The sequence below is a fragment of the Bombina bombina genome, chromosome 5 (assembly GCF_027579735.1).
Source record: "Bombina bombina isolate aBomBom1 chromosome 5, aBomBom1.pri, whole genome shotgun sequence".
In the NCBI taxonomy this organism is placed as follows: Eukaryota; Metazoa; Chordata; class Amphibia; order Anura; family Bombinatoridae; genus Bombina; species Bombina bombina.
The window spans coordinates 523,575,563-523,598,351 of NC_069503.1; the positions used below are offsets into that span (position 1 = coordinate 523,575,563).

General features: G+C 36.3%; 1 protein-coding gene across 1 annotated transcript in view; it reads right to left on the reverse strand.

Annotated features, from left to right (window-relative positions):
• Positions 1 to 3,182: 3,182 nt before the first annotated feature.
• Positions 3,183 to 22,789, reverse strand: part of PPP1R17 (protein phosphatase 1 regulatory subunit 17) — a 67,192-nt gene continuing 47,585 nt past the window's right edge. Inside the window, exon 6 of the mRNA XM_053713054.1 lies at positions 3,183 to 3,400. Within this exon, the coding sequence (XP_053569029.1) occupies positions 3,389 to 3,400 (12 nt within the window). The 3' untranslated portion in view covers positions 3,183 to 3,388. The remainder of the gene's footprint in view (positions 3,401 to 22,789) is intronic.

The following is a 22,789-nucleotide window of genomic DNA, read 5'->3' on the forward strand; positions in this document are numbered from 1 at the left end:
TCACTGGGCCCAGTAGAAGCTCCATCCACAAGTGGTTCACCAGGCACAGTAGATGTTAGCGCTCTGTGAACAAGCAGTTCAGCATGTGCTGAAGAAATACCTGTAATGGAAAGGAATGTGCATATGCAGGTACAGTACTCTATTTTAATAAACAAGGTGATCTGTACAGTATTTATTTATAATAAAAAAACATTAACACATCTTCTTTATTATTTACAGGTATTTTATCAGCGATGTCCGAGAATCCGGAAAATCTGAAAATACAGACCGGGCAAATCCCCAAGCAGTCTGGATTTTCAGAGTTGTACTGTATAATGTTAAAAGAGGAGATAAATGAAATTCTTACAGTTTGAGAGTTAATAATTCTTAGTATGGTATGGATACCATACCATAATAATTCATGTTAACAAGCCACAAACTTTCTCTGAGAATGTCCTTTGGATATACGAAACAAAAGCAGACCTTTTTGGCAAATCACAACAACTCTATGTTTACAGAAGGGAAAAAGAAGCTTTCGAAGAAAAGAACACCATCCCTACCGTAAATCATGGAGGAGGCTCAATAATGTTCTGGGGTTGCTTTTCTGTCTCTGGCACTAGGTATCTAGAATCTGTGCAGGGCATGATGAAATCAGAAGACTATCAAGGCATTCTGGAGAGAAACATACTGACCAATGTCAGAAACCTGTGTCTCAGTCGCAGTCCATGGGTCCTCCAGCAGGATAATGACTCCTGAAAAAGCTTTTTCCAATAGCAAAGCCTGGATAACTCCCTATACTTCTTCCACTGTGATTGGTGCATTTAATAACAGTAATTGGGCCATCTACCTACTGACTATCATATATAGAGACTATAATAAATATTGACTTCTTAGTTAGTAGAGTCCCCCTTTGCTAAGTAGTCATTATTACATTAGGGTTTTAAGCAAGCTTAGTTATACTTGCTAAAAATGTCCCAGTCTGGTTCCAGTATCTGTAAAACCTTGCACTCAGCCTGCCTATATCATAGAGAAATTGCTGTAGGTATCTCTCAAGGACTTAACTTCTTTATATTAAAGTCTGTTCTTATCAGTAGGATAGCTCATTTAGGGATTGCCTAAGTAACAGATCACTCTTATGTCTGTGTTTTTCTTGATTTCTGATGCATATGATCTGATCACCCCTCTCTGTTCTGCTTTTGCAGATTCCTAAAATAATAGAGGGTTGTCAAGATGTTGCTGGTTTATTGTGTAGTATGCATTCCTCTCTCCAACTAAGTAATGGTGTAAATTAACATCTTGGTATAAGAAAATAGGTAAATGTCATCTGTTTTTCCAGATTCCTAGTGGACTTATTTGTATGGTCACGTATATCATAGTGTGGTCATAGAGTTACTGGAGTTATTCGAGCAGCATTGATTTTTGAGCACAGCATATATCTTGCAAATTCAAACCAGTCATATTTTTTAAGGATCCTGGAGTCTCTTTTAGCATGTGTCACCTTATGAAGCTAAGTCCCTATGTTATTCAGAATTCTAAATTGGTCTGCTGGCCTTTGAGGGGCTATATTAAAGTCAGCACCGACTACTGTAGGGAGATCCAAGAAAACTAAATGTCATTTTGTAGTGTTTGCCAGAATACATCATTTTTTGGAAGAGGCCCACAAACTCCCCCTATGACAACTACTACATTTTTAATAGCTAGTTGAAAAAGCATAAACCTACCCTCTGAGTCAAATAATCATTAGCCTGTCTTCAGCCAACTTTTAGCCATGTTTGCAACAATGTTTATAGCAATGCTATACAGAGTTGCAAATACAGCTGCCATAGAATGATAAAAACATTATGGGCAAGATTACAAGTGAAGCTGTAATTATTGCTCTTGCTCCCACCCTAACTCTGCTCGACTTCAGCTTTTTGTAGACGTTAGGTAGTGTGCATATTACAACTTGAAAGTAATGTTTTTTTTGCTTGAGTGCCTACCCGACGCGTGCAAAGAGCCAGTTAGAATAACCGCCACATTACCATATAAGAAAGATGAAAAGGTCAGAAAATGCCTCCTATACTAGAACTAATTAGAGCATGGCTATAGTCAAAGGATGGTTGGGTGCCTTTCATACCCCATACACATATTTACCTTTTCGGGTAATGAAGATTTTCCTGTGAGAATAATTATTGAAGATTTTAGGCTTTGGCGTGGTTTGGGGTTTCATTCTATACACCAACTATTGACAGAAAATAACCAGCATGTTAAGTATTTTAATGATATGGGGGAACAGTATGGTATTTAAACTAAACACTATTCTGCATACTTACAAGTCAGACACTATAGCCTATTGACCTCCCCAAAATTTTAAAACTCTAAAACTTTAATTGGACGGTAATCTATTTTACCTCTGTATAGATTACTCTTAAATACAACAAATAGTGCTACGATACAAAGAATCACCTAAATTTGAAAAGGTTTTGAATCTGAGATATCTAAGTCCACCATAGAGTGCAGTATACTCAATGTTAGAAATGCAACTTTATCCATAAACGTTTGTGAGTCCCACACTAAACTTCTACATAATGCCTACAATAACCCAGAGATGAATTGCAAGTGGATGCCCCAGGCTTTTAGAAGTGTGGTGCGCAGCTGCAATAAGCAGATTTCTTATTGCCAAAAAGCAATGGCAAAGCCATATATGTCTGCTATTTCTGAACAAAGGGGATCCCAGAGAAGCTTTTACAACCATTTGTGCCATGATTGCACAAGCAGTATGTAAATAATTTCAGTGAGAAACCCAAAGTTTGTGAAAAAAAGCACAACTTTTTTTATTTGATTGCATTTGGCAGTGAAATGATGGCATGAAATATACCAAAACAGGCCTAGATCAATACCTTGGGTTGTCTACTTAAAAATTATATATAGTTTTGATAGGGAAATAAAAAACAAAAGAAACTAGGCTCTATTTCTGATTAAATGGAGTGATAGCAAAAATGCTAAAAATGATCTAGTATTTTGGGCAAGTTTTTGTCTGAAAGTCCCGGTAGTGAAAGGGTTAAACATGGCAGAGCACACATTTCTGCATTATAGTTTACATTTATGTGCATCATATGAAACATATAATATTTTGAAAACTAAACAATAAATATGTGTGACTTTACACTTTCATTTTTCTTTTGTTATACAGCAGAAAATATAGATAAATGAAAGGTCACATGAATGAATACACATCTTTATTTTCATACTAAATTGGAGAATGGACTATCACAACATTTGTACACAATAATCATTAATAAAAAGTTACAAAAATGTTACATTATTCGTTTTCCCAAAGGACATTGCTTCTTGGCCTTCTGAATACTTTTATAGAATGATCCATCATTTTCTTCATCCTCTTCAATAATTGCTCATTTTTCTTCTTCAATTAATCTGAATCCTATAAAAAATAAATAAAACAAAAAGAGACACAAAATTATTTTTTTCTTGCAGTTTGGTGAGTCTGTATTTTGAGAGGTAAAGGTATATTTTTTTAATATGTTTAATTAAACATGTTATTTTTTAGTGTAATGTTCCTTTAAGACATTACACTAAAGGTGTGAGATATTTATCTAACTTACAGTACAAGAGAGGTAAGGATTTAAGGCATGCCAAATCAAATTTAAAGGTACTATAAAATGTGTTTCCTCTTTATGTGTTCCAAATTACTTTTTATACCTACTGCAAAGCATTAATTGCATGGGAAATTGTTCATTCCAGTTTATGTTTGTATCTGAAATAGCTGGAAAACCATCACCTGTTTTTCTCAAGGACATACACATAAAATGTATTGAGCATTCAGATAAATTAGACCTGCTAATAGTATCTATGTCTATACATAGGTTTTGCAATATTAATTGTGGCTGGGCACAACCAGCTATTTTAGATTTTAAAAAAATATCTCTCTCAGTCCTACCCCCCCCCCCACACACACACACACACTGCGTAGATAGATTTTCTACAGAAAAATATATTTGTTATTCATATTTTCAGCAGCTGAAAAAGTAAATATTTCCTGCTTTCATTGGGACATAAAACAGTTGTCAATTATATTGGTCATTGCTAAAGATATCGAAAGATCAATAAACCCTTTCTGAATTGTTTTGCCATTAAAAATTAACCCATTTTTAACAATACATATCATATGCCATTTTTTTTAACAAACAGTGCTTTCTTGAGAGGCACATAAAAAAACAATAAAAAAGGAATTTAATACTGAAAGCAGTCACACTACAAGTAGTAAGGTGTTTCAGTCTAACTACGCACAACGAGTTTTTGATTGCAATTATTGTACTAACTGTCAGAGTTTGCAGTCTATGTTATAACATGTACCTCTTGCGAAAAGCAATACGTAGGGTGTACGACACGTGAGGCTCGAGAGCGCATACGTGAACACCTTAATGACATTGAGAGAGGGAGGACAGCGACAGGTGCGTCTAAGCACTTCATATATGAGCATGACAGAAACGTCAAGACATTCACTTGGATGATCATAGATTTGATTAAGAATAATCCTAGGGGAGGAAGTAAGATTATGGAGTTATATAAAAAGGAGGCCTTTTGGATTTTCAAATTATATACACGCAGTCCGAATGGCATGAATATTGAGGGCAATTTAATTAACTTTTGGCATTAATTTGTCCCCCAATCAGTAGAAATAATCCAAAAAATCCACTCTCCTTGACTTTGCATAGTATTAATCAAACCAGATCTAATATCATCATAACTCAATTAATACAATTGTCTGTTCAGACTTGGTTAAGTTAATACTAATGAATTTCACTCAAGAAGTTCTAATTAAGATTGTGTCCTTATAAGGTTGTAATGATGATGCTATGGAGCTAATATTTTCACTTTTATACATGTACATATATATGAAAGTAGTCTATAGTTAGTCTAAAATTGCAACATGGGATTAGATATATCTTAAGACAGGGTGGAAACATACATATAGATACGTTAGTATCATTAACAACAGTTACACTAAATAGCTATTAACTATTTATTATAATTTCAACTTCAGTGTTATAGGTATTATTGTCCCCTTTTCTATTTTCTGCACCATAACCTCATGCAGTGGTAAGTGACAACTAGACATAAGTAAGAAACAATCGAGTGTATTTTAATAACTAAGTTGATACAATTATTACAATTATTATGATCATTTATACTTATTATCATTTATATTTCATAGAGCAAAATGAGCACATTTTAAACAATTAACAGTTTGTTACTATTCTGCTTTATCTAGTACTCAGGGCAGCTGATCAATTAATTAATTATTACTGAAGCGCAGACAGCCAATCAAGTTTAAGGGAGTGGTATAAAGCCACCTAGTTCACTTTGACAAATGGTTCTATGATTAAAGCCAGCCAAGGCCGAAACATGTCAGACTAAGTCTACCCTTGTCTGTGCTTTTTGTTTTTATGCCTGTTGTCACGTTTTAAAATGAAGATTAAAGTTCCAGTTTCTTTACCTTATCCAGTTTCTTCTTTGGTTCTGATTCCCATTTTTAACAATACATATCATATGCCATTTTTTTTTTAACAAACAGTGCTTTCTTGAGAGGCACATAAAAAAAACAATAAAAAGGAATTTAATACTGAAAATGGGGGAAATTAAACAATTTTCTTTATAATCGTTCCTGTACATTTAGGGTTAGATTACGAGTGGAGTACTAACAGTTACACATGAGCGATAATGGATTTATCTTGGGTGTTTGCGCTCATAGGGTTTACTGCTCGTTTTATCAATCACAATTTATGCTACAATGATTACTGCATCCTTAAACCTCTGGTTAACTGTTTTGTGAAACAAAAAATTTACAAAAAAACACATAAAAAATACGTTACAAGGTACACTTAAACTCATAATAACACCATCTAATAACAATTGTTAAAAATGCACAAAAACTTTATAAGGGCTCAAAGATTTGAGGTCTCAGGTGTTAGAAAGGAAATTCAGACACAGAGCTTTAACATTTAGATACATACATATACATGTCTAAAGATGTATATGTGTGTGTGTATATATATATATATATATGTCTATATATGTGTATATATGTATTTATGTATTTATATGTATTTACAGACATATATACACATATAAACACATAAATTCATATGAGCACATCCATAGACATATATAAGTGCATTGAAGGCCTTTGCAGTTAAGTAAATAAAAACATGTTAAAGCATATTTATGCAATATTCATTTTTAATAAAGTGTTATACTGTGCATTTACTGTAAATATTTCACATTCCAATGTTCTGCAGATAGCAGAATATGTTCCCTTTATTTTTAAACAGATATTCCTATATATATATATATATATATATATATATATATATATATATATATATATATATATATATATATATATACCTATATATAATCATGTATAGATATATATATTATCAAAATAACATCAGATATATATAGAAATATGTATTTAGGAATAAATAGAAGATATTCTGCTATCTGAAGAACATTGGAATACAAAATATTCATATTTTCATATTGGGTTAGTGCAAATGAGAATATTCAATCGGGTTTGCTCGCGAATAGGGTGTTATGTTTTTTCACTTTGTTTGCTCCATTGACTTCTATGAGGGAATACGTGAATGCACATGTGATATTCTAAGTTTAGATTTTTGCGGTCGTTGGGTGAGTGCGTGAGTGAAAACAGTTTACTTTCAACCCATAATATGAGCGCAACCCGCCAAGTACAAAAAGTTTACTTCTAGCGCAGTTAACGATCGAGCGGAAGCGTTAAATAACGCTCCACTCGTAATCTAGCCTTTAGTGTAGCTTAAGTAAAATACATAAAACTAAATGTTGTCCTGATATTAGGAATACCTCATATGTGTAGGTATCCAAGTTATTTATAGAACAGTTAGGTCAAAAACTACAAATATGGGACTATTGGTCTAACACTACAAGTTTAAAAATACACTTTATTAAAGTGAAAGTCAACCATAGCGTTTTTGAAACCCTAGGGTTGACTGTTGAAACAAATAAAGGTCACTTTCATTCATGAAGTATAAGATACTTCATGCAGAAAGTGCCTTTATTTGTTTCAACCGTTCGCCGTTCTTAGCTGCTACTGCAGCCCACTGCCAAAACAATTTTGCTAAGAGGTGACGTTTTCACCTCTTAGGCAATAGCTGTGTGGTAAATCCGGTTTGGCGCCCATGGGACCCGGATTTACTGCACGGCTATTATTGCTATGAGGTGAAAACGTCACCTCTTAGCAAAATATTTTTTTACTGTGGGCTGCCGTAGCAGCTAAGAACAGCGAATGGTTGAAACGAATAAAGGCATTTTCTGCATGAAGTATCTTATACATGAATGAAAGTGCCCTTTATTTGTTTCAACAGTCAACCCTAGGGTTTCAAAAACACTATGGCTGACTTTCACTTTAAAGTAAATTTTTCTTTTGGTATCAAATATGGACAGGGAGAGAAGAGGAGGGGTTAAGATAAGTTAATGATTAGGCATCACTGGACTGCCTCACCCCTGGGTACGGTAGTCAACTGTAAGGGGCTAGCAATGGCCCATATACAATGTTAGGTGGCCTTCCCTAAGGGGTTAAAAACCTCTACGGGGTTAAAAACCTCTAAAAGTTTAAATATAGGGCTAGATTGCATGAAAACCACAAATAATGAGCTGCTTGAAAAAAATATAATGCCACAATATTTTCAATATTTTCAATAGCAGGTCCATTGTAGCTGCTGTATCACATTCAAATCACTTGTTGTGGCACATTGTATTGATCAGCCATTAAAGTACTTCTGATCCCATTGGCAATTAATGTGTAAGGGAACTTTTCATGATTCCATGCACAAATAATTAACCAAACAGTTAAAGCATTAGCAGCTAATTTTAAAACTTTGCTTTTAGAAATAATTTTCCAGGCTGGCAAAAGCCTTGAATGCTTGGCTAGCAGTGCGCAACATAACTATATAGACTGTATTGGATAGCGCTATGAGAAACTAACTTGTATTATAACTAATAAACATATTCTTTTAAAACACCATGCATGGAAATGGCTACTTCACTGTTTAACTGTATACGAAACCCACATTTTTCTTTTGTGATTACGAATACAATTTAAAAAAAAAAAAAGTTTCTAATTTACTTCTATTGTCAAATTTGCTTCACTCTCATGGTATTTTTTGTTAAAGAGACACCTAGGTAAGTAGCGGGCATGTATGGAGCACCACGTGGCATAACATCTTGTGCTCTTGCAACTGTATAACATTCTTTCAAATCTGCTGATATATAGTGCTGCAGACACGTGCAGGCTTCTGATCTTTCCTCCCTGCTTTCAACAAAGGATATCAAGAAATGAAGAAATAATAGAAGTAAATTGGAAAGCTGTTTAAAAAAAACATGCTCTATCCTAATTATGAGATTAAAAATTGGGTTTGATGTCTCTTAAATAAACTGTTTACAGTCTGTAATCAGCAGCTGTGAGCTCTCTGACCTCTAAATGAACAGCAAGCAAGAGTGCAGGTTAGATTAAGAACTGAAGTGAGAAGCAGTTGATTAGGAGAGCAAATTGAAAACTAGATTGACCCACTCTAGATGCTGATTGGTTGTGTGATATAATTTGTAAGCACAGATTGATTAAACCTATATTCAAATAAACTTTAAACAGGGACTTTATGTGAACACAGAAACCACCAGATTTGATAGAAGAGCTGCTTCCAAGAAGAGCAAAAGAAGTGAACAAGAGTTTTGTTCTCTGATGAGATGACAAGGCACTAAAGATAAGTATTGCCTAATGTATAGTCAGTGCTTTGCTTTAGTATAGGTTTTCAATTAAAATAGATCAGTCATTGCTTTACTTTTATATAGGTTTTCAATTAAAATAGATCAGTCATTTCTTTACTTTTATATAGGTTTTCAATTAAAATAGATCAGTCATTTCTTTACTTTTATATAGGTTTTCAATTAAAATAGATCAGTCATTGCTTTACTTTTATATAGGTTTTCAATTAAAATAGATCTGATTTCACATCATTCTGGCGTTCTCCCTTTTTATGCACTAATATATATATTATAGAAACCTATTTTACTGCCCTAACCCCCCCCCCACACACACACAATAAACCCTAATCTAATTTCTACTATAAATCCTAGACCCTTATGTCACCTTTTGCCGCAATGCCCCAAGACATTGCAGACCATATACAGTATTAGCCCTTACTACAAGCTACCACTAAGGTCTAAGCTACAGTCATACTCATTTTTTTATTGTTTTTATTGAATTTCAAATGACATAAAGTAAAATAAAACAAAACAGTATCTGTTCTGAGGTAAGTTCTGAAGTGTGCATGTGTCTTGAGTATGGCAGTAGTGTTTGCAGCTATGTTTGTAACAATGTTATAGATGTAGTGGTCACACTCCTGAACCTACTTAGGTATGCCCTCATGAAAAGGAGCTACATTTTAACAAAAGATACCAAGAGAACAAAGTAAATCTAATAATAGATGGAAATCGATTGTTTTTTTAATTGCATGCTCTATATGAATCATGCAAGATTAGGTTTGAATTCCACGTCCCTTTAAAGAACCAATAAATGCAGTAGAATAGCATAATCAACATGATAAAAAACAATGTAATAGCATTTCAAATGAGTAGTAGTATATTGTTTTGTGACAAATTTCAAAGTTAGTTAAATTTTCCTTGCATCATGTGACAGCCATCAGCCAATCACGAAAATGTGTATACGTATATATACTATGAATTATTGCACATGCTCAGTACACTGTCAGAAAAAAGGGTACGGTTGGGGTCCATTTGTGAACATTTAGGGTACAATTGCTGTGGTTGTACCCTCAATGGGTCATAATTACACCTTAAGGAACTAATATGTACCATTTAGTGGTAAATAAGGTACAAATATGTTTCCAACTGTTAAAGGGTCCATGTCTGTACCATTTTATCCCCCCAAAAATGTACAATCACTTGTGTGATTAAAAGGTTGAGGGGGATGGGTGCAAGTCCATATTATTTGTACACCTCAATTATTCATATTCACTTAACTGTCAGTCACCCAAAATGAATGCAACATACATGTTGTACAGCAAAATAATTATGTTCAATCGTTGTTGGTAATATACAAGAAGCGGGCAAAGCAAAACAAATACTTAATCATATATTCAATGATACTGTGTTGCTGGTTCTAAATAACAAACAAGCACTTAACATTTTAATGTTTATATTTAGAGCATCAAGATGTTAACTCTTAAACATAAAGCAAATGTATTAACTAAAATTACAAAGAAAAAAATTTGTTTTGAACTCTATAAAATAAACAAGAGCTGTTTATAAAAATAAAATAAAATTGTAACCGTTCCCCAGTCACATACAGTACATGGACATTGTGTAACACACCATAGAGCCATGTTTTGGTTGAAAGTTCCTTGACGTGTGTAACACAGCTCCATCTATTGGTAGCAGGTTCATTACCAAAATGTGTACTGGGGAAATAGACACATTTGCATATATTTTGCATAGAGTGACAATTCAATGTATGGGTTTTCCCTCCCCCGAATCCCCCTTCTTTTCGTTAGTTATATTTTAATTATTATGTTGTTTTCCATATGTTTTCTCTATATTTATGTTTTATGTGGCATGTCACCCTAAATTAAATGGGTTGTTTTTAGAGTCTTGTACAGAGTGATATAAAACACATTGAGTAGCCCTTTTTGGAACTGGTTGTTTGGCCTGGTTCCTTCAGGTGGTTCTGTAGCTTTCTTTGGATTTGCAATATGGCTACATTATCCAAACTTTTTTAAAACTGCAGTGTGGCTATTGTAATACTGTCTGAAAAAGTACACATTAAATGAATGCATAGTTAAGAGTTATATAATAAATTTAATGTAACAACATTTGCAATATGCTGTGTTGAGTACAAAGTTGCCATCATGAGGTACAAAGGGCTTGTACCATAGAGGTCCAGTCTAGTCACCAAAGGTATATATTAGCCTTTGAAAGGTTCAATCTGCAAGGGTAACAATTTGTACCCATGTTAAAGGGTACAGCGGGTGTACCTTTCAGGGTACTGCTCATGTGACAAACTGTTGTACCAGTAAAGGTACAATTTTTGCACATTTTTTTCTGACAGTGTTGGAGCTGGTGCCTCTAAAATTATGCAGTTAAAAAAATATTGTGCATATTACCACAGACTCATAGACATACATCCCCAGCAAATTTCAAGCACATTAGAAAGCTTTTATAAGCCAGCAAGGTAACATCACTAACTTCCTCTTCAATCAAGAAATGTGTGAACATATTTTCCACATTTGTTGGCTCATTTTAAAATCTTCACTCAGTGTTATCAGTAGTTACCCACCCTTCCCCCTGACTGGTCTTTACACTATAAAATTCTGCATTTTCTCAGAAATATTCACTTTCATCTTACAACAGACTCACAGACAGATATCCCAAGCACACAAGAATACTTTCCTCTCCCACTTCTCACCCAACACACTCTATCATTTACTCATTTATATAACCACTTATTTAATTGATATAAGGTGCAATTGTCACTTCACCTGACTTACTAAAGGAAGAACCAATATTTTCTCACACAAAACTGCTCTGTTATCTACCTCTGCTACAGCTTTCGTCTATCCTCAAATCACCACCACCCTACACAGACAATGTCTCTGACTTATCTCCCCCCTCCTTCTGTGTCATACATCATTTTCTCCTTTAAATTGTAAGTTTGAGAGCCCTTCAAACTGTAGCTCACTTTGTATAAAAGTGCATCTATTACTGATTGTGCTCAAGGGCAGGGCTATCCTCACCTTTTGTGGAAAACTTCACTGTAACTATTTAAAGAACTTTGTGTATTGTTTGTTAAAGAAGTTTATGAAATATATTTAACATACCCTTGTTTAACTTGTTATTGTAACTCTAGTATTTTTTGTACCGTAACCCCTTAGTGACCAGAACACTTTTCCATTTGTTGACCGTTTGGGACCAGGGCTATTTTTACATTTCTGCGGTGTTTGTGTTTAGCTGTAATATCTCTTACTCATTTATCATACTGTAAATATTATATACTGTTTTTCTCAACATTAAATGGACTTTCTAAAGATACCATTATTTTCATCATATCTTATAATTTACTATAAAACAATATATAAAATATAAGTCTGAAAGTCTGCCAGTACTAAAATAAAAAGCATTTTTTTTATATTGATTATGCAGTGTTGGATTCCCCCTTAGCCCCCAACCTCCCTGATCCCCCCATACACCTTTCTAACCATCCCCCCTCTACCTACTTGCCGCCATCTTGGGTACTGGCAGCTGTCTGCCAGTACGCAGTGTGGCCAAAAAAATGTGTGCTTTTTTTATTTTATATTCAAAATAAATTTTTTTTCTTTAGTGTAGCTGCCCTCCCTCAATACCCTCCCCCCAAGATCCCTTGGCCAATATTTAATATCCCCCCCTCGCTCTCTCCCTCCTTCATGTCCAGACTCCATTCATGATTTTCTTGTGTAAATGTGGCACGTGCGCACACGCACCCCCCGTCCACCCCGCCACAGCCGCGAGTGAACACACACACATCGGTGTGCACAGGAACCTGTACCACCAATTGATGGGCCGCCCACCCCCCTCCCTGCTGCTGCTCTCACCCACCAACGATCGGCACCATCAATGGCCGATGCATCAGTGGTTTAAAAAGGGTATTGCAGTGATGCCTCAATATCAAGGCATCACTACAATACCCTGGAAGCAGCTGGAAGCAATCACGATCACTTCCAGCGCTTGAAACCCCAGAGGACGTGTCAGGCACTTCCTTGGTCATTTAGGGTAGTTTTTTGGAGAACGTACATGGCACGTTAAGGGGTTAAAGGAATAGTCTAGTCAAAAATAAACTTTCATGATTCAGATAGAGAATGCAATTTTAAGCAACTTTCTATTTTACTTCTATTATCTATTTAGCTTTGTTCCTTTGGTATCTTTATTTGAAAAAGCAAGAATCTACGCATAGGAGCCAGCCCATTTTTGGTTCAGCACCTGGGTAGCACTTTCTGATTGTGTCTAAATGTAGCCACTAATCAGCAAGCGCTGCTCATGTGCTGAACCAAAAATGGGCTGGCTCCTAAGGATACATTCAAATAAAGATAGCAAGAGAATGAAGAAAAATTGATAATTGGAGTAAATTAGTAAGTTGCCTAAAATTGCATGCTCTATCTAAATCATGAAAGTTTCACTTTGACTAGACTATTCCTTTAACCCCTTAGTGACCAGAGCACTTTTCCATTTGTTGACCGTTTGGGACCAAGGCTATTTTTACATTTCTGCTGTGTTTGTGTTTAGCTGTAATTTTCCTCTTACTCATTTAATGTACCCACACATATTATATACCGTTTTTCTCGCCATTAAATGGACTTTCTAAAGATAGCATTATTTTCATCATATCTTATCATTTACTATTAAAAAAATTATAAAATAAGAGGAAAAAATGGAAAAAAAACAATTTTTTCAAACTTTGACCCCCAAAATCTGTTGCACATCTACAACCACCAAAAAACACCCATGCTAAATAGTTTATAAATTTTGTCCTGAGTTTAGAAATACCCAATGTTTACATGTTCTTTGCTTTTTTTGCAAGTTATAGGGCACTAAATAAAAGTAGCACTTTGCTATTTCCAAACTACTTTTTTTCAAAATTAGCGCTAGTTACATTGGGACACTGATATCTTTCAGGAATCCCTGAATATCCCTTGACATGTATATATATATATATTTTTTTAGAAGACATCCCAAAGTATTGATCTAGGCCCATTTTGGTATATTTCATGCCACCATTTCACCGCCAAATGCGATCAAATAAAAAAATGTTTTCACTTTTTCACAAATTTTTTCACAAACTTTAGGTTTCTCACTGAAATTATTTACAAACAGCTTGTGCAATTATTGCACAAATGGTTTTAAATGCTTCTCTGGGATCCCCTTTGTTCAGAAATAGCAGACATATATGGCTTTTACGTTGCTTTTTGGTAATTTGAAGGCCGCTAAATGCCACTGCGCACCACACGTGTATTATGCGCAGCAGTGAAGGGGTTAATTAGGGAGCATGTAGGGAGCTTGTAGGGTTAATTTTAGCTTTAGTGTAGTGTAGTAAACAACCCCAAGTATTGATCTAGGCCCATTTTGGTATATTTCATGCCACCATTTCACCGCCAAATGCGATCAAATTAAAAAAACTTTAAATATTTCACAATTTTAGGTTTCTCACTGAAATTATTTATAAACATCTTGTGCAATTATGGCACAAATTGTTGTAAATGCTTCTATGGGATCCCCTTTGTTCAGAAATAGCAGACATATATGGCTTTGGTGTTGCTTTTTGGTAGTTAGAAGGTCGCTAAATGCCGCTGCGCATCACACGTATATTATGTCTAGCAGTGAAGGAGTTAATTAGGTAGCTTGTAGGGAGCTTGCAGAGTTAATTTTAGCTTTAGTGTAGAGATCAGCCTCCCACTAGACACATCCCACCCCCTGATCCCTCCCAAACAGCTCCCTTCCCTCCCCCACCCGACAATTGTCCCCGCCATCTTAAGTACTGGCAGAAAGTCTGCCAGTACTAAAATAAAAGTTTTTTGGGGGGTTTTAGGATTAAAAAAAAAAAAAATTCTTCTGCTGTGTAGGACCCCCCTTAGCCCCCAACCTCCCTGATCCCCCCCAAACAGCTCTTTAACCCCCCCTCTGCCTTTATTGTGCAGCATATTGGGTACTGGCAGCTGTCTGCCAGTACCCAGTTTGAAAAATAATAATGCATTTTAATTTTTTTATTTTATTAAATATGTTCTTTATTTCTGTAGTGTAGCTGCCCCCCCCCTCAACATCCAACCCCCCACCCTCTCCCAGATGCCTTGATGTTAAAATCCCACCCTCCCCAGTCCTCTCTCCCACCCTCCAGATCTACAGCATATTGATGCTGAAACAGATCTCTAGTGCACGCGCGCGCCCGTGCACGCGCACGCACCCGCACAAGATCCCTCCCCCCTCCTCCACCAATGACTGCCCACCCGCCTCCCTGTATGAGCTCCCACCCACCAACGATAACGGCCATCGATAGCCGATGCAGAGAGGGCCACAGAGTGGCTCTCTCTGCATCGGATGGCTAAAAACAGTTATTGCAGGATGCCTCAATATTGAGGCATCACTGCAATAACATGAAAGCAGCTGGAAGCTATCAGGATCGTTTCCACTGCTTTCAAAGACCAACGACGTATGGGGTACGTCCTTGGTCATTAACTGCATTTTTTTGCAGGACGTACCCCATACGTCGTTGGTCGTTAAGGGGTTAAAGAATGGAATGTACCTCTGTATAGTGCTGTGTAAAATGTTGGCGCTTTATTAATAAATGTTAATAATAATAATAAAAGAAATTAATTGGAAGTTGTTCACAACTGCATGCTTTGATGTTCCTATAACTGCAACCATGAGATTAATCGCATGAGAACTGCTTTTTAAAGAAAATGGATCCCTATGCAATGATCAAAAGTGTCAACAAATGTGATCTAGCCCATAGCGTCAAAACATTTTTTAGAGCTAAATAACCTTTTGCTTTTCATTATCTGTTGCATCAGTTAAAACAGCATCCTGTTTCCTTTTTCTGTTTCCTTGTTCTCTCTCTTTGAAGAATTTCATTAATAAATTACTTACCTAGTAGTACAAAAAAAACAGCAAAAGGCTTGTCCAGAAGCTGTTCCTATTTAAAGAATTAATTAAATTCTTGTTAAGCTATGATCATCATTCATCCCATCAGTTCCTTGTTTGTAGCTCTTGGGATGTTTTACATCATAACCTGATTATTATTTGTTCAGGAAAACAATTAGGTTACAATTAGGTTACAATTCATTATACACTACTGCTACTTGCAGATGTATGTACTTAAAGAACCACTAAATGCAGTAGATTTGCATAATAAACAAGTGCATAATAAATAGACAAGGCAATAACACCTACTCTGAATTTCAAATAAGCAGATTTTTTTTTCTGATTAATTTTCTCTTCCATTTTGTGGCCCCTTTATCATGTGACAGACATCAGCCAATCACAGACTAGTATACATATACCCTGTGAGCTGGTGCACATGCTCAGTAGGATCTTGTGTATATAAATAGTGTGTATATAAAAAGACTGCAACATTTTATAACAGAAGTAAATTGGAAAGTGTCTTAAAAATGCATGCTCTTTTTGAATCATAAAAGTTTATTTTGATTTGAGTGTCCCTTTAAGTGTCATGCTCTATACTAGTGTTTCCAAATGTATTTGCTTATTCAATAGTCAATAATATATAATATTGTAAAATAATGTTTGAAGTAAAGTTAATCAAACATACATTTTTATTTACTGGTGAAGTTTTTCTGTAATAAATTAGAAGAACTATAATATCTACTGATACTACTTAAAGGGTCATTATAGTAAAAAAAATTAGATGCTTTTTAGAATATAATGGCCCTTTAATATTTCTTGTAAATTCTTATTGAATTTGCAGAATAAACATTTTTTTTTTATCACTACAAGTAATATAAAACTGCAAAATACATTCAATATTGATTTTGTCCTCTTTTCCTGTAATTGTGGGCTTTCCATTTCCTGTAAGAATTAATGTGCAGACTCAACAAGCAGGGCTGACCTTAGGGTGAGGAGACAAGGTGGCTGCCTAGGGCGCCGCACTTAAAGGGGACCCGCACTAGTGCCAAACTGTTGCCTGCACTTGTATTTATATAAGTGGGTGGTGGACTGGTGAGTTCTAATCTGGACAGGAGTTTGATGGAGGCGAGGTAGACAGAGTAGGGGGGGGGACTGGAAAATGTATTTTTATTTTAGGGTGTGGGGTCAATTTGTCAAGCTCCGTACGGAGCTGCTCCATAACCTGTCTGCCTGCTTTAAAGCAGCGGACAGAAATCAACCCGATCGAATACAATTGGATTGATTGACACCCCCTGCTAGCGGGCATTTGGCCGTGAATCTGAAGGGGGCGGTATTGCACCAGCAGTTCACAAGAACTGCTGATGCAATGATAAATGCCGACAGCGTATCAATGTGCAGCGGACATGATACGCTACATCGTATCATGTCCGCTCGCACTTTAGTAAATTGACCCCTAAGTGTTTTCACTGAATAAAAATTGTGCCACAGAGAATGGTGCCACAGAGGAACATGCAGACTTGCTTTAACCAACAAGGACTAAAACATGAACACACACATAGAAAAAAACAACTATCAGCATACACGTTTACTTGTATTTTCCTTGCTTAAAGGGACATAAAACAAGTTGGGATATAGACAAAATATAATAATATGTACTTTAATTACTTTACCTGCAAATTTATACTGCAGTGCCTCGCTATTAACCCTTTCTTTTAAGTTTCTGAATTACACAGCTAAATCTCCCCCCCACACAATTCCTTCTATAGCTACCACTGATTTGGAAGAATGCAGACTTTAACACTCATTACCTGCTGGAGCATGCCTAGAAGCAAATAAGCAGCTGTGAACTCAGTTGAAATACAATGTGTGTGTTTCTGATGCTAAACACTGATAGGGGGGGGGTGGATCAGACTTTTCCAGACAGCATGGCTATGTAAGTCATTTTGCTTATTTTTGAAAATTATTATAAAATACTTTCCAGCAATTTTTATTTTTATTTTTTAAAGCAAACTATTTCGACTTAATTATCCATTTTAGGATATGCAAAGATCTCAACATGTTTTATGGCACTTTAATAAGGCACATCATTGATGTTGTTAAATGAATACATTATTACCAGTCCATAATGTGTGAAAACATTTTATAATAAAAATAAATTGTATAGTTCAACCCCAAAAGTTTCTCCAAAAAGTCAAGCCCCATTTTTTGAATTGTATTATGAAAGTCCACAGTTCAGCAAAAGGAGCATCACTCAAGCCAAACAGAAATTTAAATAGTGTGCTTCTGAGAGCCCATGACATTAAAGGGAAACTCAAATCAAAATTAAACTTTCATGATTCAAATAGAACAAGCAATTTTAAACAACTTTCCAATTCACTTCCATTAACAAAATATTTATACTTTGTGAGTCACCAGCTCCTACTGAGCATGTGCAAGAATTCACAGAATATTTGTGATTGGCTGAAAGCTGTCAAATGGTACAGGAGGAGTGGAAATAGACATAACTTTTAAATTTGACAGAAAAAAAAATCTACGCATATGTCTAATAAATTAGACAGTCACTCTCTAATAAGGATAATACCCACAAGCATGAAAACAAAATGTAGCTTTATTTAGCACACAAACATCTCTTTTCACCAAGAAAACTTGTAACGTATTTGGAAGAAATTAAAGTAAAATCAAAAGCATTACAACTATACCCCCCCTGCCATTTTTTATTCTTTGGGAACAATTCTATGTTAAGAAGGAGAGCACATCTTTACAGAAATGGTTGTAAAAGAGACAATGGCATCTACTTATCAAGCCGTCAACCGCTAATACGCTGGAATTCCACAGCGTATTTGTGGCAAGCCTGATTCCCCTTAGTTATCAAACCCTACAGACCGGCAAAAGTAGAATTTTGTGACGGAACATACGATCCGCCGGTCTCAGTCTGACACAGATTGATGCTTACGTCATTACAAATGTTCCGAATGCAAATTCAGCACTATCTGACTACTTTTGCTAGTTAACAAATAACTAGCAGGTACGCTCATCACTATTCCGGCCCAGTGTACTTGGTTTTCAATCCGCCACCCTGGAGGCGGCAGATACCATAGGAATCAATGGGAGTCTGAAAGCAGCGAAAGCTCATGTTCACTGCTGCACGATATCCCATTGATTCCTATGGTAATGTTTACACCTAACACCCTAACATGTACCCCGAGTGTAAACACCCCTAATCTGCCACCCCCTACACCGCTGCCACCTACATTATACTTATTAACCCCTAATCTGCCGCCCCCTACACCGCCGCCACCTACATTATAATTATTAACCCCTAATCTGCTGCCCCTACACTGCTGCCACCTACATTATATTTATTAACCCCTAATCTGCCCCCCCTACACCGCCGCCACTATAAAAACTATATAAAATACTAAACTACCTATTGCTCCTAAAGGGGCATTTGTATAGGCATTGCCTTTAAAAGGGCATTCAGCTCTTTTACTGCACTTAAAAGAGCAATCAGCTCTTTTTTAAGTCCAAAAAACCCTTATCTTAAAAAAAAAGCACCCCAAAAAAAGGTACTCACTGTTCCTGAAGTCTGGTGGAGAAGGTCTTCTTCCAGACGGATCCATCAACTTCTATCTTCATCTGGAGTGAAGGCAGCGTGTAGCAGAGGTGCGGAGCTGTGTTCCCGATGCCTGGATCCTCAGCGGCAGTCCTCAATGATGGCGGTCCTCGTCGGCTGTCATTGGCAGTAGCATTCCTCTGTGGCATGGAGGCTCCACTTCATCCGATGTCCATTGTAGATTGAAGATTGAATGCAAGGTACCGCAATCAATTTGGGGTACCTTGCATTCCTATTGGCTGAAATTTGGAAATCAGCCAATAGGATTAGAGCTACTGAAATCCTATTGGCTGTTCAAATCAGCCAATAAGATTTCATTAGGTCTCATCCTATTGGCCGATTTTAAAATATCAGCCAATAGGAATGCAAGATACTCCAAGAAATATGGGGTACCTTGCATTCAATCTTCAGTGTGCGCGGCCAAGCTGCGCCGCCTTCGCAGTGGATGAAGATAGAAGATGGAGCAACCTGGAAGAAAACCTTCTCTGCCGAACTTCAGGAACCGTGAGTACCTATTTGGGGCTTAGTGTTGGGTTGTTGTTTTTTTTTTTTTTAAGATTAGGGATTTGGACACAGTAAAAGAGCTGAATGCCCTTTTAAGGGGAGTAAAAGAGCTGAATGCCCTTTTAATGGCAATGCCCATACAAATGCCCCTTTAGGGGCAATGGGTAATTTAGGTTTTTTTAGTGTTAGGTTTTATTATTTTGGGGGGTTTGGTGGGTGGGGGGGATTAACTGTTAGGGGGGACTTGGTTTATTTTATTTTTATTTTTTATTTTTTTTATTTATAACCAACAAAGGGAACCCCGAGTCTAAACACCCCTAATCTTACACTAATTAACCCCTAATCTGCCGCCCCGACATCGCCGCCACCTACATTATACTTATGAACCCAAAATCTGCTGCCCCCAACATCGCCGACACCTACATTATATTTATTAACCCCTAATCTGCCGCCCCCAATGTCGCGCAACCTAACTACATTTATTAACCCCTAATCTGCCGCCCCCAATGTCGCCACCACTATAATAAAGTTATTAACACTTAACCTAAGTCTAACCCTAACCCCACCTAACTTAAATATAATTTAAATAAATCAAAATAAAATTACTACAATTAACTAAATAATTCCTATTTAAAACTAAATACTTACCTATAAAATAAACACTAAGATAGCTACAATATAACTAATAGTTACATTGTATCTATCTTAGGGTTTATTTTTATTTTACAGGCAACTTTGTATTTATTTTAACTAGGTACAATAGTTATTAAATAGTTATTAACTATTTAATAACTACATAGTTAAAATAAAGACAAATGTACCTGTAAAATAAAACCTAACCTAAGTTACAATTACACCTAACACTACACTACAATTAAATTAATTACCTAAATTAAATACAATTAATTACAATTAAATAAAATTATCTAAAGTACAAAAACCCCCCACTAAATTACAGAAAATAATAAAGAAATTACAAGATTTTTAAACTAATTACACCTAATCTAATCCCCTAACAAAATAAAAAAAGCCCTCCCAAAATAAAAAAGCCCTACCCTACACTAAATTACAAATAGCCCTTAAAAGGGCCTTTTGTGGGGCATTGCCCCAAAGTAATCAGCTCTTTTACCTGAAAAAAATTACAATTCCCCCCCCAACATTAAAACCCACCACCCACACAACCAACCCTACTCTAAAACCCACCCAATCCCGCCTTAAAAAAACCTAACACTAACCCCTGAAGATCCACTTACAGTTAAAAGAAGACCGGACATCCATCCTCAACGAAGCCGGGAGAAGTCCTCTGCAAAGCGGCAAGAAGTCCTCACCGGGAGAAGTCTTCATCCAAGCCGGGCGAAGTGGTCCTCCAGACGGGCAGAAGTCTTCATCCAGACAGCATCTTCTATCTTCATCCATCCGGCGCGGAGCGGGTCCATCTTCAAGACATCTGACGCGGAGCATCCTCTTCTTTCCACGGCTAAACACCGAATGAAGGTTCCTTTAAATGATGTCATCCAAGATGGCGTCCCTTCAATTCCGATTGGCTTTAAGGTAGAAAAAATCCTATTGGCTGATGCAATCAGCCAATAGGATTGAACTGGCATTCTATTGGCTGATTGGAACAGCCAATAGAATGCCAGCTCAATCCTATTGGCTGATTGGATCAGCCAATAGGATTGAACTTCAATCCTATTGGCTGATTGCATCAGCCAATAGGATTTTTTCTACATAATTCCAATTGGCTGATAGAATTCTATCAGCCAATCGGAATTGAAGGGACGCCATATTGGATGACGTCATTTAAAGGAACCTTCATTCTGTGTTTAGCCATTGTTTGAAGAGGATGCTCCGCGTCAGATGTCTTGAAGATGGACCCGCTCCGCGCCGGATGGATGAAGATAGAAGATGCCGTCTGGATGAAGACTTCTGCCCATCTGGAGGACCACTTTGCCGGGCTTCGTTGAGGACTTCGGCCCGGTTGGGTGAAGACGTCTCCTGGTAAGGTGATCTTCAGGGGGTTAGTGTTAGTTTTTTTTAAGGGGGGATTGGGTGGGTTTTAGAGTAGGGTTGGTTGTGTGGGTGGTGGGTTTTAATGTTGGGGGGTATTGTATTTTTTTTTTCAGGTAAAAGAGCTGATTACTTTGGGGCAATGCCCCGCAAAAGGCCCTTTTAAGGGCTATTTGTAATTAAGTGTAGGGTAGGGATTTTTTTATTTTAAGGGGGCTTTTTTATTTTTTTAGGGGGATTAGATTAGGTGTAATTAGTTTAAACATCTTGTAATTTCTTTATTATTTTCTGTAACTTAGTGTTTTTTTTGTACTTTAGATAATTTTATTTAATTGTAATTAATTGTATTTAATTTTGGTAATTAATTTAATTATAGTGTAGTGGTAGGTGTAACTGTAACTTAGGTTAGGTTTTATTTTACAGGTACATTTGTCTTTATTTTAACTAGGTAGTTATTAAATAGTTAATAACTGTTTAATGACTATTGTACCTAGTTAAAATAAATACAAAGTTGCCTGTAACATAAAAATAAACCCTAAGATAGATACAATGTAACTATTAGTTATATTGTAGCTATCTTAGGGTTTATTTTATAGCTAAGTATTTAGTTTTAAATAGGAATAATTTAGTTAATTGTAGTAATTTTATTTAGATTTATTTAAATGATATTTAAGTTAGGGGGTGTTAGGGTTAGGGTTAGACTTAGGTTTAGGGGTTAATAACTTTATTATAGTGGAGGCGACGTTGGGGGCGGCAGATTAGGGGTTAATAAATGTAGGTAGGTGGCGGCGATGTTAGGGCCGGCATATTAGGGGTTAATAATATTTAATTAATGTTTGCGATGCTGGAGTGCGGCGGTTTAGGGGTTGATATATTTATTATAGCGGCGGCGATGTCCGGTTCGGCAGATTAGGGGTTAAAAAATGTGTTTTAGTGTTTGCAATGTGGGGGGGGCCTCAGTTTAGGGGT